At 45.9% G+C, this 14,994-nt stretch overlaps 1 protein-coding gene across 1 annotated transcript in view; it reads right to left on the minus strand.

The window, feature by feature from the left end:
- Nucleotides 1-14,994, minus strand: part of LOC147705972 (protein-glutamine gamma-glutamyltransferase E-like) — a 226,355-nt gene that overhangs the window by 109,510 nt on the left and 101,851 nt on the right. The window contains exons 4-5 of the mRNA XM_086932429.1: nucleotides 14,535-14,653; nucleotides 13,478-13,606 (exon numbers count right to left, since the gene is read on the minus strand). Of these exons, the coding sequence (XP_086788555.1) occupies nucleotides 13,478-13,606; nucleotides 14,535-14,653 (248 nt within the window). The remainder of the gene's footprint in view (nucleotides 1-13,477; nucleotides 13,607-14,534; nucleotides 14,654-14,994) is intronic.

The following is a 14,994-nucleotide window of genomic DNA, read 5'->3' on the forward strand; positions in this document are numbered from 1 at the left end:
TGCGCGTGGCGAGCCACGCCTGCCGGGCCTCCTCGTATAGGACCGAGGAATAAGTCTGCTGGGCCTGCAGGAGCTGTCGCACGACGCCCTCTTCACCCCCGAGTCGACCACGCTGCTCCAGCTCCTCCACGCGGGCCGCGGCAGTCACAATGGCCTCCCGACGCTCCCGCCGAGCGGCCGTACACCAAGCTATATCAATGCCCCGGATCGTGGGCTTCAGCGCCTCCCACACAACAATGGCATCGACCCCCCCACCAAATTCTCGCGCCAGAAGTGATCGATTTCTTCTCGTAGGTGCGCCACATACTCCGGCCGCTGCAACTGCCAGGCGGACATACGCCAGCGAAAGGGTTGTCGTTTAGAGGGGAGGGTCAAGGTGGCTAGGACCGGGGAATGATCCGAGAGGCCCCTGGGGAGTATCGTGGCGTCCCTGACACGGCTCAGACAAGCCCCGGCTACAAACAAATAATCGAGCCTTGAGAACGACCCATGCACCGCCGATACATACGTGAAGGCCTGCACTGCGGGATGAAAATGCCGCCACACATCAATCCAGCCCAGACTGCGCACCGTCGCACACAACCGGGTGGGGGCAGCCGCGGGAGGGGGGTCAGACACCACACGCGCTCGCCGCTGGCGGTCCAGGCCCACATCCATGACTTCATTCCAATCACCCCCCACCACAGTCAGGACCTCGGGGATCTCGTCCCACAACGCAAACAGCCGCTCAGACAGTGCCCATTGCAGGGGGGGAGGGGCGTAAACACTTCCAAAGACCACCGGCTCGGAACCCAGTAGGCCCTTAACAAAAACAAACCTGCCCTGAGGGTCGATCCATTGCTTCTCATGAACATAGGCCACCCTACGATGTATCAATATGGCCACCCCCCGTGATCCCCTCGTAAAGCCAGCATGATAGACCTGGTGATAACCGAACCTCTGGAGGCTAAGGGCCTTGGAGCCCAGCATGTGTGTTTCCTGAAGCAGGAGGACATCCACCATCTCCCTCTTCCCCCACCGCAGCACAGCCCCACGCTTGATCTTATCCAGGATACCCCGCACATTCCATGTCACCACCCGCAGGGTCTTCGAAGGAGACACAATCGCAGCATCAGCCATTGTCATTATATAGTCCAAAATCTGGCCCACCCTCCCACCCAGGTGCAACCCGCAAATCGACAAGAATCACAGCCCCCGACATGTGTGGACCCACCCCCCCAGCCCGCAAACTCAGCGCCCCCTTCCCAACCCAGACCCCCCCCAACAACAAGTGCAACACCAAAACACCCCCCCACACCCCACACCCACCACCCCAATACCTCAGAAAACATTGAAGTACCTGTCGCGGCATGGAGAGACCCGAGCCCAAGACAGAGGACCCAGGGCCCGCCATACCAATGGATCCCCACAACCCCACCATGACACACACTCACCACCCTCCCGGCAACACTCACATCCGTGAGGGTCTGAGGCCCATACATGGTACCCTCCGAGCCACACAGCGCCCCCATATCAATAACTGAAGTCTTCACATGGGAACCGGCTGGCACATCAAGGACAAAATGGAACAGTCTCACCAGCCAAAGCAGAGCAAGTCAGTATGCAGCATACAAAGTGCGTGTAGGCCCAACAATGTTCAGCTGCCCGCATCGGAGTGTTCAGAGTCCCTGGCACCACCCGATTGCGATGCACAGGCGGAAGCCGATCTTTTCTTGGAGCGAGACCTCCGATGGCGGCCCTTCTTGGTCTGGCGATCCGTCCGCTCCGGCGACGATCCCTGAGACCTGCCCGGGTCCAGCCCCGGCTGGGCATGGGGCCGGAGTCGCACCGCCTCATCGGTCCAGCGGAACACCTCCTCAGGCGAATCGAAGAAATGGGTCCGAGACTGATATATTACGCGCAGGCGAGCCGGATACAGGAGCGAGTATTGGAGCTTGAGGCCCCGAAGCTTAGCCTTAGCGTCCATGAAGGATTGCCGCTGCTGTTGTACCATCTTCGTGTAGTCCGGGAAAATCATGATGGTATGATTCTCGAAGGTGAGGGAGCCCTTGTTCCTCGCCTCCCGCAGGATAACATCCCGGTCATGATAGTTCAGCAGGCGGGCGATAACTGGCCGTGGGCGCTCACCCTCCGGTGGCCGCTGGGTCAGAGCCCTGTGGGCCCTCTCAATCACGAAGCACGTAGACAGTGCCCCTTCGGGGAGCCAGCTCTCCAGCCACCCGGTCAGGAACCGCTCCATGTTGTCCTTCCCGCAACGCTCTGGAAATCCAATGAAGCGGAGGTTGTTGCGCCGCGCGCGCCCTTCTGCATCTTCCACGTGGGCCGCCAGTGTCTTTTGGACGCTCTCCACCTCCGCTAGGCGCTTCTTCAGGCCACTAATGTCCGCCTCAGTCTCCGTGATACGGGTCTCGGCCCCAGCGATCCGCTCCACCGCGTTGCGAAGGTCCTGGCGCAGGAGCGTGACATCCGCCCCAACCGCTCCAATCTTGGCATCGAGCATGTCTCGGGATTGGGTGATGGCCGCTAGGATAGCTGCATTGTCCGGCCCGGGGCCGCCGCTGCCACCGGCCGCCCCGGCGCCACCACTCGGCCCGGTGAATTTATCGATTGGGCCATGTTTAGGCGGGCCACCTCCTCTGTCCCTGGTCATGGCAAGCGCTGGGCAGGGCGGACACCACCTTCGAACCCTCGGGCACTGTCACAAATCCTGAGCGGGGCGGCCCAGATGAGGCCCCAGGGAGGGATGCGGGCCGGCCGCCGCGATCGGATGTCGCGAAAATCGAGGTCCCGGCGTCACCGCGGCAGAACAGGCTGCACCCACGTTTGTCCCCACAAGCAGCCGTCCAGGGTATAACAGGAGGAATCTGCGGGTCCGCAGCCTGTGGGCAGCCGTATCCAGCGGGCCGAGCCAGGGGAGGCGGATCGGATGTCCCCACCGGCCACTAGTACAACCCCGGCCGCCTCTGGGCACAAGGAATCCCGTCTCCAGACTGTCGCTGGGCCACGCCTCACCGCCACCGCTCATTGGTCGTTCAGGGGGTGAGCCGATGGGTAGGAGCTGTTGGCACCGTCCCGATCTCCAGGCGATCGCGGTCGAAGAGATGAGCCAAGGGCGGCGTAGCGGATGCCACCCGCACCCGCCAGGTCACAGCTGCCACTAGGCGTCGCGAAACTCGAGGACCCCGGTCTCCGGCCGGTCACCAGGCCGCACTCCGCCGCCGCCTCCCCTCGATCACAGGAAGGGAGGAATTGCAGGATCAGCACACCAAAGTAGACAGGAGACTTCACCAGATCGAAAGCAATCACTGGGCACCAACAGTGGGCTCGGGGGTCAGGATAAATGATCGAATTAAGTCCGGGCCGGCGGGAGCTCTACAAGGCTGCGACCGCCATCTTCGCCCGCCAAGCCACGCCCCCTAAATAGCCTTTTTTTAAAAGTTGTTTCTTAACTCTAGTGTAGGGACACACTGTACACCTGTGCCAATCCTGGCATTTTTAGGTCTTGTCTAGACAGCGCTTGCACTGTCTCTTCGAGACATGCTGTATTCTGGATATGTTAATAAAGGTCCGCCTATTTTACGCCCATCTTTTTAATTGGCTCCTGTCCCCGTCCTTTGTAAATGGTGACTTTTTATTGGTTATTAGGCTTTGTAATCCCTCCTTAGTTCCTCTCTGTCTCTTTTTCAAACCTCCCATGAGGACAGCCCCTATTACATGTGATGTTATGCCCTAAGTTTTAAGTGTAACCTCAAGATACTATGGGGCATATTATCAAGGGGCTTCGATAATATTATCGCCGCTTTAGAGCCAGTTTTTGGGCAAAAAGCGGTGATAATATTATCGCATTATCAGCAAGGACATGCTAGGGCGTGTTTCCTTGCCTTAGCACCCGTTTTCAGCACACCTCGCATTGCATCGTTAATGAGATGCAAAGGAGGCGTGCCTGACAAAAACCCATGGTAAAAGATCCCAAACCCAGCTTTGCGATATTTTCAACGAAGGGGTAGCGATATTTGAAATCGAGTTAGGTATGCCTTAACACAGGAATTTAACGTCTGTTAAATTCCTGACTAAGGCATACCTAACATGGGGGGTGGATTGTGTGGCTGAGACCACAGGCCCTATCATCAATGATATCGCCGTTTTCCATGGAACATCGCTGGAAAACCAGCAATGTTCAATGGAAAACATCACTATTGCTGGGATAATTATCACCATTGCGCTTAGCGTTGTTAATACAGCGCTAGAATGGTGATAATTATCTGCGATAAACATTTTAACGCTAAGGGCGGCAAGCGATAATTATCGCAGCTGCTTGGTAATATGCCCCTATTTTCTTAAAGGCCTTCAGACAGGACACTCACTTGGTACCAAACAAGGTTGGCAGTGAATATTACTTTAATCACTAGCATATCTCACATTTATATTAGACCTTCTATAAATTTCCCTTCATCTGCTCCATAGAGAGTACAATCTAATCTGGAATTAACATGTTGATTTTTTTGTCACATTTCAAAGCTACTAATTGTATATATTGAATGTACTGTGGTACTGTTTTCCATGAAATGCATAATGGGCAGGGAGGACTTACAATATCTTCAAAGATTATGATGCTCACTAGGGACATCTAAAACAAGAAGATGCTGGACGGAGCACTGAAACCTTTCAGACACTTAACCCCAGTCACAGACCTGGGTTGATTCTATCATCATTCTTTAACTCACTTCGCCACCCCAGCTCAGACACAGCTATAGCTCACCGAGCTAACAGCACTCATCAGCCAGGCTAGCTTGAATCCAGTGGACAAGTGAGCAAGGGAACCACATCTGAGCATACTCAGCCAACCTAGGGTGATCTAGGCGAAGCTTGTGGCACTGCAACTACACATCTCACATTTAAATTAGACTTTCTATAAATTTCCCTTCATCTGCTCCACATAAATTACAAGTTAATCAGAATTAATAATTGTTTTGTCACATTTCATAGCTATTAATTGTATATATGGAGATAGCTATTTGAATGTACGTGTGGTACTGTCTTGCATGCAATGCATTAGCAGAGTAACATATGTGATGTGGATAAATAAAAGAGTGCAAGACCGCTCAGGCTCTTGGCTCTTACATGGCAACTGGTGTGTGTATATCTCCATTGCCGCAGCATAAGCCAAAGGCCTAGCCTCAATCGCAGTGCGAGTTCAGCCAGGCCTGAACTCTACATCTGTGTCCACCCAATCCTTACCATAGGTCTACACACACATGGCCGCCCATCTTCAACAGCCCACATTACACTGTTGTTGTCAGGCTTGAGGACATGCACAGACAGGCATGACAATGGTGTGCCGTAGGTGGGCAAATGATGCAACCGCACAGCGCACACAAGTAAATAGGCTTGGGGGGAGGGAGAAGCAGATGTCAGGTTACATAATACACATTGATCCTGCACATTTGTCAGAAGCAATACATGGCAAACATGAATCCCAAAGTCGCACAAATCACACGCCACACAATTTGTGAGTCTGCCAACACAGAATGCAGAACCACCAATTTACACTTGTCTCACTTACCTCTCACAGATGATCCAGGATATGCAACTCTGCCCATGGATGATAACACTCCTCCGAGCCCCGAACACCCCGGCCCAGAGACAGTACAATGTGGCCCACAAATGCACCAAGGGCATTGTTCAGCACACATTTGGCGTGTTAAAGTCACGTTTCAGGTGCCTGGACATCACATGTGTAAGACTCCGGTACAAGGTGTAAGACTTCTGTACAGCCCAGAACTAGTGTGCAAGATGATCAATGCATGTTGTGTATTGCACAACATATGTGTATGCACCAATGTCCCATGATTGTCCCATGGATCCAAGTGCCAGATGCACCGGACAATGATGAGGAAGATGAGGCAGGTGGACCACACCCCAGTGCAGCTGCAGCAGCAATAGCCCAAAGGAACGCAATCATTAACAATTTCTTTGCATGAGCATGTCACATTCAGGTCAATGCATCAAAGGAAAAACCGGTCGCAAACGGGCAGATTCTCAGAAATTGCGATTCCTTAAAATGCGATTGCATTTAAGGAATCCCACATTGAGATTCCTTAAATGCAATGCATGAAAGTTAAAACATTCGTGATTTCGCTATTAGGAGTAGCAAATTACTATGAAGTTGAACTTTCAGGTAATTTGCAAAAACTTTGAAAAATGTACTTTTGTGCATTTTTCAAAGTTTCATGTTGCGCACACATGTCCTTAGGGCATGTGTGTGTGCAACATATGTGCACAGATCAATTTCAGGGGTGCAACAGGGTGCCATTTTGACACCCTTGTACCCTTGAAATTGAATGAGCAATTTGCGAGTACCTATTGGTACTCGCAAATTGCTCATGTAATCTCCAATTCATTCCTATGGGCCTGGAGGCCGACAGGAATGAATGGGACAGCATTCCTTAATTGCGACTAGTAATTTGCGAGTAGTGATTAAGGAATGTGTAGGAATCGCTATTTTTATAGCGATTTCTACATGCATAGGCTTTTGCGATTCCTAAATAACTATTCCTTAAAAATCACTATTTAGGAATCACAATTCCTTCTGTTGATGCATGTGGAAGATTGTGACTGTCCTTAGCAATCATGGAACAGTACAAAATGACCACATGAACAGCATGTGCAAATAAATTCATTGCAACACGCATTCCCTGTGTGCATGTCAGTCCTCTCCATTAGCACATCACTCTGACAAGTGTAAGTGCAACATTAAATGCAAACAATCTCACAAATAGCAAATAGATGGTGGGGATGTCACCTCTGTGCAGAGAGGTTGTTTAGGGTGTCACGTATTCGAAATGCCATTTCAGGGTGTCAAATGTAGTATGTAAGCCCACTCATCAGCGTATCACATGTGTACAAAAACATGACGGCTGTAATTGGTGTTCAAAAAAAGACAACAGGGTGTCATTTGGGGTCAGATATGAGAGTTTGGGTGCCATTTGGCGTCAAATATGTACCACCCTGATGCAGAGATGCATCCTGTGACACAAGTCCCACAACATTAACAGCATGGACGTAAGGGGGATGATGTCAGGGGTTGTTTGTGCACGTGGATGTGTCAGAGTGTGACCTGCTCCTTTTTGGATATGGTCCACACTCGGACACCTCAGTGTTGTGGCGTGCACCATGTCATGATAATTGGACTGCAGCCATGCTAATCGTATGCAGTGTCACTTGCATTGTCAGTGTGGCTCATGAACCCGCAGCTTTGCTGGGTTCAGCACAGGTGCATGGGTTTGTTGTGAGATTAGTGATGTGTGGGGAGGACCCCTTCTGGGCACATTGTCGACGGGGGCCTACTTGCTGTTTCTATGTGTACTGCAGTATGCCAAGGAGATCAGGGACATGATCTAGAGTCATTGTGGGTGTGCACTGTGCTGTACTTAATTGTGCATGTGTGCCATTGTGCCCATCTCCCCCCGTCCCCCCAGTCCCTGGTCGTTACTCACCCTGTTGTTGGTGGGCCAGTTCATGTTGAGCAGTGTCCGGTCCCCCAACTCCTGCCACCGTCTCCCCACTGATGACTGTGGACACCATTTCCTCCATCTCATCCAGCTCCTGCTGTGGCGCTGGAATCCCACCTCCAGTCTGCATTGCTGCTTTCCAGTTGTTAGCGAGTTTCAGCTTGATTATGTGCTTCACATCATTCCAGCGCTTCTTGGCACTGCACTCCGACTGCATTCACCTTTGACAAGATGGAGTGCAATATTGCATTTTTAGTTGCCAATGACACAGTGGAGTTGATGAACAGTTGTTGGTGGTGTTCTATCACCTCCGTAATCAGGTTCTTGTTTTCCTGCGGACCGAATCGCGAGTTTCCTCTTCTTCTTCTCTCTGCCCTTCTCCTTCCCCGAGGTTCCTGGCTGGTCCTCCGGGGAGTTTTTGGGGTTCTGGTTGACCTCTGTAGTTGCTCCAGATTCCTCCATGGTGCCTTTCAGTTGTTTGTTTGTTTTTTTTCTTTTTTGTTTTGCAGCTTTTATGGTGAATTTTTCTTCCACCTGACGTGGGAATAGCACGCCTGGCGCTGCTTATCGCTGATATTTTTATCGCTGTTGGGCCCATTGTAACTGTTTTCACATTCGGGTTTCCTTCTTTCTCGGCATCCCAGTAATTTTAACGCGGACATTTGACGCATTTTTGGGGAACTATCGCCTGTTGCCGGAGTGTTGAGAATACCCCGTTAACACGGCGTTAGTTTCCTGCGATAGACGACGTTATGTAAAATTGCGTTAGCCTAGGTTGGCGATGATTATCGCATGTTCTTGGGAATATTCCCCTTAAAATGAAAAACAGGTGAAGCTTATGAAATAAGCAGCTGTATATTTTTCAGTTTTTTAGAAAGTGTCACTCAGAGTCACACATGAGATCTGGAAATTTCACAGGCAGTCACAGTAAAAGCATGAACATGCCACTCCTAATCAAACTGAAAACTTGACAGCTTTACCAATATTTTACATAAATACACATATAACACGGAAGAAAACTTAATACCCAGATGGAGGATGGGATGTGTTCTCTTCAGTTTTCAACATTGTACAAAGGACTTATAATAATGGTTAATTTTGTTTTGTAAGTACAGAGGCATAGCAAGGGGATAGCAGGGAGCGGTTTGCCCCTGGTGGCACCCGGTTAGGGCCGGGATTTTGGGGGCGGCAGCCTCCCTCTTACATGTATTTGCTGCATGCTGGCAAACGCAGGACTCACCCACACCCGCCGCTCTTCCATGCTGCCGCCGTGGGCGGTAAAGGCAAGAACCGCTAAGGGCGGCAAAGTGTGTTGCTAAACCACTGTGCAAGTATGATACTGTAAACTTTGCTGGAAATTAGTTCCATATCCATGGACATTCCCATGTACTAGTCGAAGTGTGAGTGCATATGGAGGGTTAATGAGAGCCCTCAGAACTACTTACTTGAAATAAATGATGCTTGTGGTCCAATGTGGCAGAAGAAATCAGAGATTCTGTAAAAGATGCTTCTCTTCCGCGTTGCCCTTGTGACGGATTGTCCATTCAAGCCACGAAACACTTCATGCTTTTTTGCACATTGTATCGCACTTTTTGAGCCTGTTATTATGCCCTATTTTACATGAAATTGGTTTTAGTTCACATCAAGAAGGGTTGAATTATTTACTAAATCTAAACTCGCCTCTTTTATGTTTTGCAGTTATCAATTAGCTCTCCTCAGCCTTAAACATGTTAAAGAGAAAGATATATGTGGATTGATTAAGATTAATCTGCAATCTAGTGAAATATGCAATTTTTGTGTGAACACAAGCCAGCCTACTTGAAATGAAATATCTTGTAATTGAAATATCTATAAGCTTTTTGTTGTAATGTGCTTATTGCCATTTCAGTCTCTCCACCGTGGTTCTCTCTCTGCCTGCTCAGCCTGCGATGATGTCACGTGGAATTTTGGGGTTGCTTTTGTATGTTGAGAGATTCAGTTGGTGTGATGGGCTGAGCAGAGTGGACCTTGCTCCTGGTGGGGCATTACCAGAGACTACCTGATTTGATATAGATCTTCTTGTAACTGAAAGACTGTAATTTACTACAAGAATACATCTACTCATTACCATCTACAAGAGTGTCTGCCCTTCCATTTATCGTTTTAACACTGGCGACGATTCAAAGAACCCATGGAGCTACCTGGCATGGACTTGACTTTTTAAACTGAAGTAAGTGAAGCTGATTAAGTAAATGATGAGGCGATTTTAAAAAGGATTTAACGTTTTGGTGCTCAAAGACTTAAAGACTTAAAGATTTCAAGTATGTAAAATGGATGAAACTAGGCACCCCATATGCCCCACAGGTGACCCTATCAACGGTCGCCCTCAACGCTTTGTGTCAGTTTCTTTCCATTTTAACCAAGTGAGAGACTGTCTAATGTGAAGCCTCAAGCATTTGAAGTGTCAGGATTGGAGAAATATAGCAGCAGTGTTAGAAGTCTTGGCTGTTTTTTTTTTTTAAATGCTGCTGGAGAAGTATGATATGGCAAAGAGCAGCTGCGAAGAGTGAGGCTTTTGTTTCCTGGCACCACAGAGAGAGTGTGGCACACAGTGCAGCCCATTAACTCAGTTTTTGTTTGTGGTTTAATGCCATCAAGAGTGAGCTGTGCTGTACTGGACTTAGAATCCGTTTCTTTAAGGAGTAACTCTATTTAATGTTTGCTGTCAGTTTCTTCCCTGAGCGTGAAGTTAATCTAAATTACCTGTTACTTGGTTTGTCTTTGTCCGGAGGCATAAATCGAGCCTCGGAGATAGAAGTACTTGTTTCAAGCCACTGGGTGGTGCTGATGTCATGTCTACTTTAATTTTGGGAGAAATTTTTGCTGAACTATGGCAAAAAATGAAGTCTTACCTGCTTCTTTCCATTAAATGACGGTTGATAGTTGCAGAGTGGATTCGTCTTTCTCCTACCGCCTCAGTTAGTGACTAATGACGTCACAGAATCTTCAGGGGGTATTGGTGAGCCAAAGCACAATAGAACCTTCTCAACAAGTTGTTAACAGAAGCGTTTCTTACGCTGCTCCGTTTTCGCTATGTTGGCCATTCTGGACTGTCTTATTTGCTGTGAGTCATGCGTGTGATGTCATCACGCATGAATGTCTTCGTGCACACAAGCCACCATTTTGAGTTTCCTTAGTTTCCGGCACAACGTTAGCAGTGATCTTATTTTTGACAGGATGCAGCTAAGTTTTTTTTATTGACAACAATGTTCCATCATCGGAATTAGTATACTGCAGCATATTTTTTTGGGATATGGATATAGTCAACTGTAACACACGTTAGAAGAACCACTTCATGAAAAACAGCTCAAGAGCATAGATCGTGTTCTGGTTTTCACTACAAAATGACATGGATTTTCCATGACCTCCAGTGAGACAGTTCGTGTATCAGACAAGGTGTACTTTGCCACCACATTTTGGATTTTGACAATGAGTTGTTTGGAGAGACCTCGGTGAACAACAGCAGTGAATTCTGTGAACTCCTTCCATACCCGTATGATCGGCGGTGACTACCTTATTTATTTCAGTTTATTTTGTTGTAGTTCTTAATTGGAAGTAGATGAGAACTAATGTTTATTGTATGCTTTTGGGTGACTGTTTGGTTTCCATGAATGTTTCTTTGTTGTCTGTTTGGGATGCCAGATTAGTCGGTCTTTGGTGTGTCATGGGTTACAGGACACCCTGCAGTTATTTTGGGTCTTATTCTAGGTTTTTGATTTCCTTGGTGTTTTCTACACTTACTATATAGACTGTGTGTGATGTGAGTATTGCACTTGTGGGGTTAAAGGATACCCTAAGTTATGTGGGGTTAAAGGATACCCTGAGTTTTTGTTTTTTTGACTTGCTTTATGTCAGATGTCCATGCTACACATGTGGGGTTAAGGGATACCCTAGGTTTTGATTTGTGTGTGCATGCTGTGTGTGAAGGCTACACACGTGGGGTTAAGGGATACCCTAGGTTTTTGGTTGTCTGGTGTTATGTTTATATGCTACTCAGACTGTGTGTGACGGGTACACACGTGGAGAGTTACCTCAAGTGTAGTCTAACTCCTCTCATCACACTTGTTACCCTTTGTTTTGGGATTTGTGCAGTTAGGGTTGTAGATCCCTGTCTTGCCCCAGTTTATGCTGGTTTAGTATTGTGCTTGATTTGTTTTGCTGCTGTTTTTCTACCGATTTAGTGTATGGCACATTAAGTATTGTGTGCGGTTTTGGATTTATTGGTTTTTAAGAAGGTGTTTTCTTGTTTTGCATTTCTTTTGTTTATGATCATTTTCAGGGAGAAGGAGGTATTATATTGTTTTGATACTGTGTCTTCTTCTTTCTGTCAAAAGTGCGTTTTCCATCTCTGCATTTTTTGTGCTTATGATCATTATCAAAGGGGAAGGATGTGTTGGTTGTATTTATTAATGCATTCTCTTCTTCTCCTTTTCTTTTGTGTGTTTAGGGGATGTTTTGGTTTTATATATTAATACATTCTCTTTTTCTTCCATTCCTTTGATTGTTTAATTATTAAGGAGGGCGATGTGTTGTAATGTGCTTATTGCCATTTCAGTCTCTCCACTGTGGTTCTCTCTCTGCCTGCTCAGCCTGCGATAATGTCACATGGAATGTTGGGGTTGCTTTGTATGTTGAGAGAGTCAGTTGGTGTGATGGGCTGAGCAGAGTGGACCTTGCTCCTGGTGGGGCATTACCAGAGACTACCTGATATGATATAGATCTTCTTCTAACTGAAAGACTGTAATTTACTACAAGAATAAATCTACTCATTACCATCTACAAGAGTGTCTGCCCTTCCATTTATCGTTTTAACACTTTTATTTGAGTATTATCATTACAATGTGCGCTTAGTGTTCCTAATCAAAAAATTTACATATTTTTGAAAATTATGATGCACATATATTTTAATGTGCTTTTATGGTCATATGCTGACCGAATAAAGAATATTGACTGACTGATTGACATTGTACGAAGGACTTATATTAATGGTTAATTTTGTTTTGGAACTATGAAACTGTGAACTTGACAGGAAAATAATTCCATATCCATGTTCATTTGCATGGTAATAGTCGAAGTATGAATGAATATGGAGGGTTCATAAGAGCCCTCAGAACCACTTACTTAAAATAGTTGATCCTTGTGGTCCAATGTGGCAGTGGGAATCAGAGATTCAGTATTAGATGCTGGTAATCATGGTAATATATAAAAGATACTACCCTCACTCTTCTTTACTAAGGCCTGTTGATCTCTTCGGTCTTCCATATTCTTAGGTTTGCCACACTCAACCGCTGTTGGCAGAGTTAAGTTTGTAGACTGGAACAAGATGGTGGAGGCATAATGTGAATAGGAGTACACGTGCCGGGTAAGGGTGATCGTAACTAGTTGCATACTCTTGTATGATGTAGCATTCATGACAGATCTATAACTGTGCCACCAAGGGCATGATCACTGTGTCAAGTTACTCCTTGACTTTAATAGGACAAATTCAATGGTATTTGAGATGCTTCCAGTCGTCAAGTTCCTACCAGTAGGAAGTAATGTATGTAAATAGTACTATGTTGACAAATTTGACAAATTGAATTGAGATCACTATGGTGTTTTTTGAAAATATTAAGTTCTTATCTCTTTTTATTTTAAGGGAATATAGCCATAGAATAATGCATTAAATACATTCAAGTTTTAATCATCTTATTCTATAGTTTTATTTTTATTTCAAGAGAAAAATATGAATGATTGATCTAGATGAAAGGCACATTGTGGATAGGGAAAGACTGAAAAAAATAAAAGACAAAAAAACACCACAGCAGTTCATAGGTAAACTCTATCAGGATGTTCCACATGCTAGAGAAACAGAAAAGTGAGAATTTCCGAGGACCACATTTCAAAACAACTGCGTCTTCACCAAAGATAAGAAATCTCCAGCTCACCATTGCGCTGATAACTCTGCTCACATAGACGGGATTATTTCTCTGTGTGCAATCTAAGGATGGTTCCTTGCAGTGCTCCAAACTCTTATCCAGAATGGTGAGACACAAATCCAGAATTTTGTTTTCAAACTAACAATAAAAAAATCACATAAATGTTAGGAAAACAATTATTTAGCTTCTTCAGAAGTATATTTCTGAGCTCTTTCACTGTCACTAAAGTCCTCCCTTCAAGAATGGCTCTCATATCATAGCAGCCAGGCCCTAGTACTGCGCAGAGATAGTAGTCAGTAAAAGGGCAAGCTGGGTGAGTGTATAACTGGAAGCAAAACCTATTCTATAGAGAGTTAGAGAACCCCAGCAAAAGGGAGTAGAATACATCAAATAGCTTACTCTTATGCTACCCATTAACAACTGTATAACAGTTCCTTTTATACTTTATGCATCCGAAGAGAATGTGATATATGACCTTGCAGATTAAAAGGGGAAATATAGAATACATGCCTACAGTATAATCATAAAAGCAGAGAAACGCATAGATTTAAATCAATTAAACGTATTGCAGCTTTATGACTAACTCTGACTGTAATCCCTAAACCGAATCTTAACCATAAGTACTGCCCTGAGCCCTAATCCTACACCATGACCCAAAAGCCTAACACTCATATTATTCCTAAACCAAAATCCCAAACCTATCACATTTCAATGCTTTAAATGTCATATTGTCTGCTACCTGCGAACTTCAATGAAATACGTTTTCTATACTTTATTTCTGGTTCTTTAAGATACCTCATACTTTTACTTTAGGACAATCATTGAAGTATTTGTACCTAACTTTTATTTATCTTTAACCCTTTCCTAAGCTCTACCAAGTTTTTGCAGCTACTTATCATTCTATACCAAATGAGAAGGGATGGCTCTTTTGAAGAGATTTTATTGAACAATCTAATGCCTGTATCTTCTTGCTGTACTTTATGTTGGCGCCTGGAAAATATCCACAGTTTCATATTTTCTATCTGACTTGCCCCATCATCTTTTTTGTTGAATGAACTGAACATACCTGGCCAAAATTCCATCCTAGCTCTGTAATGTACTTATCATGACCCCGGTAGATAATTCCTGAGTCATTCAGAACATACTCCTTCCTTTCGACATCGATGGGCATAAAGACTTCATCATCTGAAAAAACAAAGCGAAAATATTATTTACATTTTCCAGGGATCTAAAATATGTGTGTGTTCATTTTATATAACTGGTTTATTTTTTTTCAACTTATGTGTTATTTCTTTCTTAGTGTCTACAAATCTTTCTTATCTCTACAGTTTTAGTCTTCAATTCGTTTGCTCCATTGCCATGTAACAGTCCCACCTTCATTTGTGTAGTGCAACAGAAATTACACTCTCCAGGAACATGAGAGAAGCCTAGTGCAGCATATTCTAAACTGGAGAAACAGGGAACTAAAGAAGAGTATGAGAAAATCCAGTTGACACGCAATTGGCAATAATAGAGTTAAAGAACAA

This window comes from Lissotriton vulgaris, chromosome 7 (genome assembly GCF_964263255.1).
Source record: "Lissotriton vulgaris chromosome 7, aLisVul1.2, whole genome shotgun sequence".
Lineage (NCBI taxonomy): Eukaryota > Metazoa > Chordata > Amphibia > Caudata > Salamandridae > Lissotriton > Lissotriton vulgaris.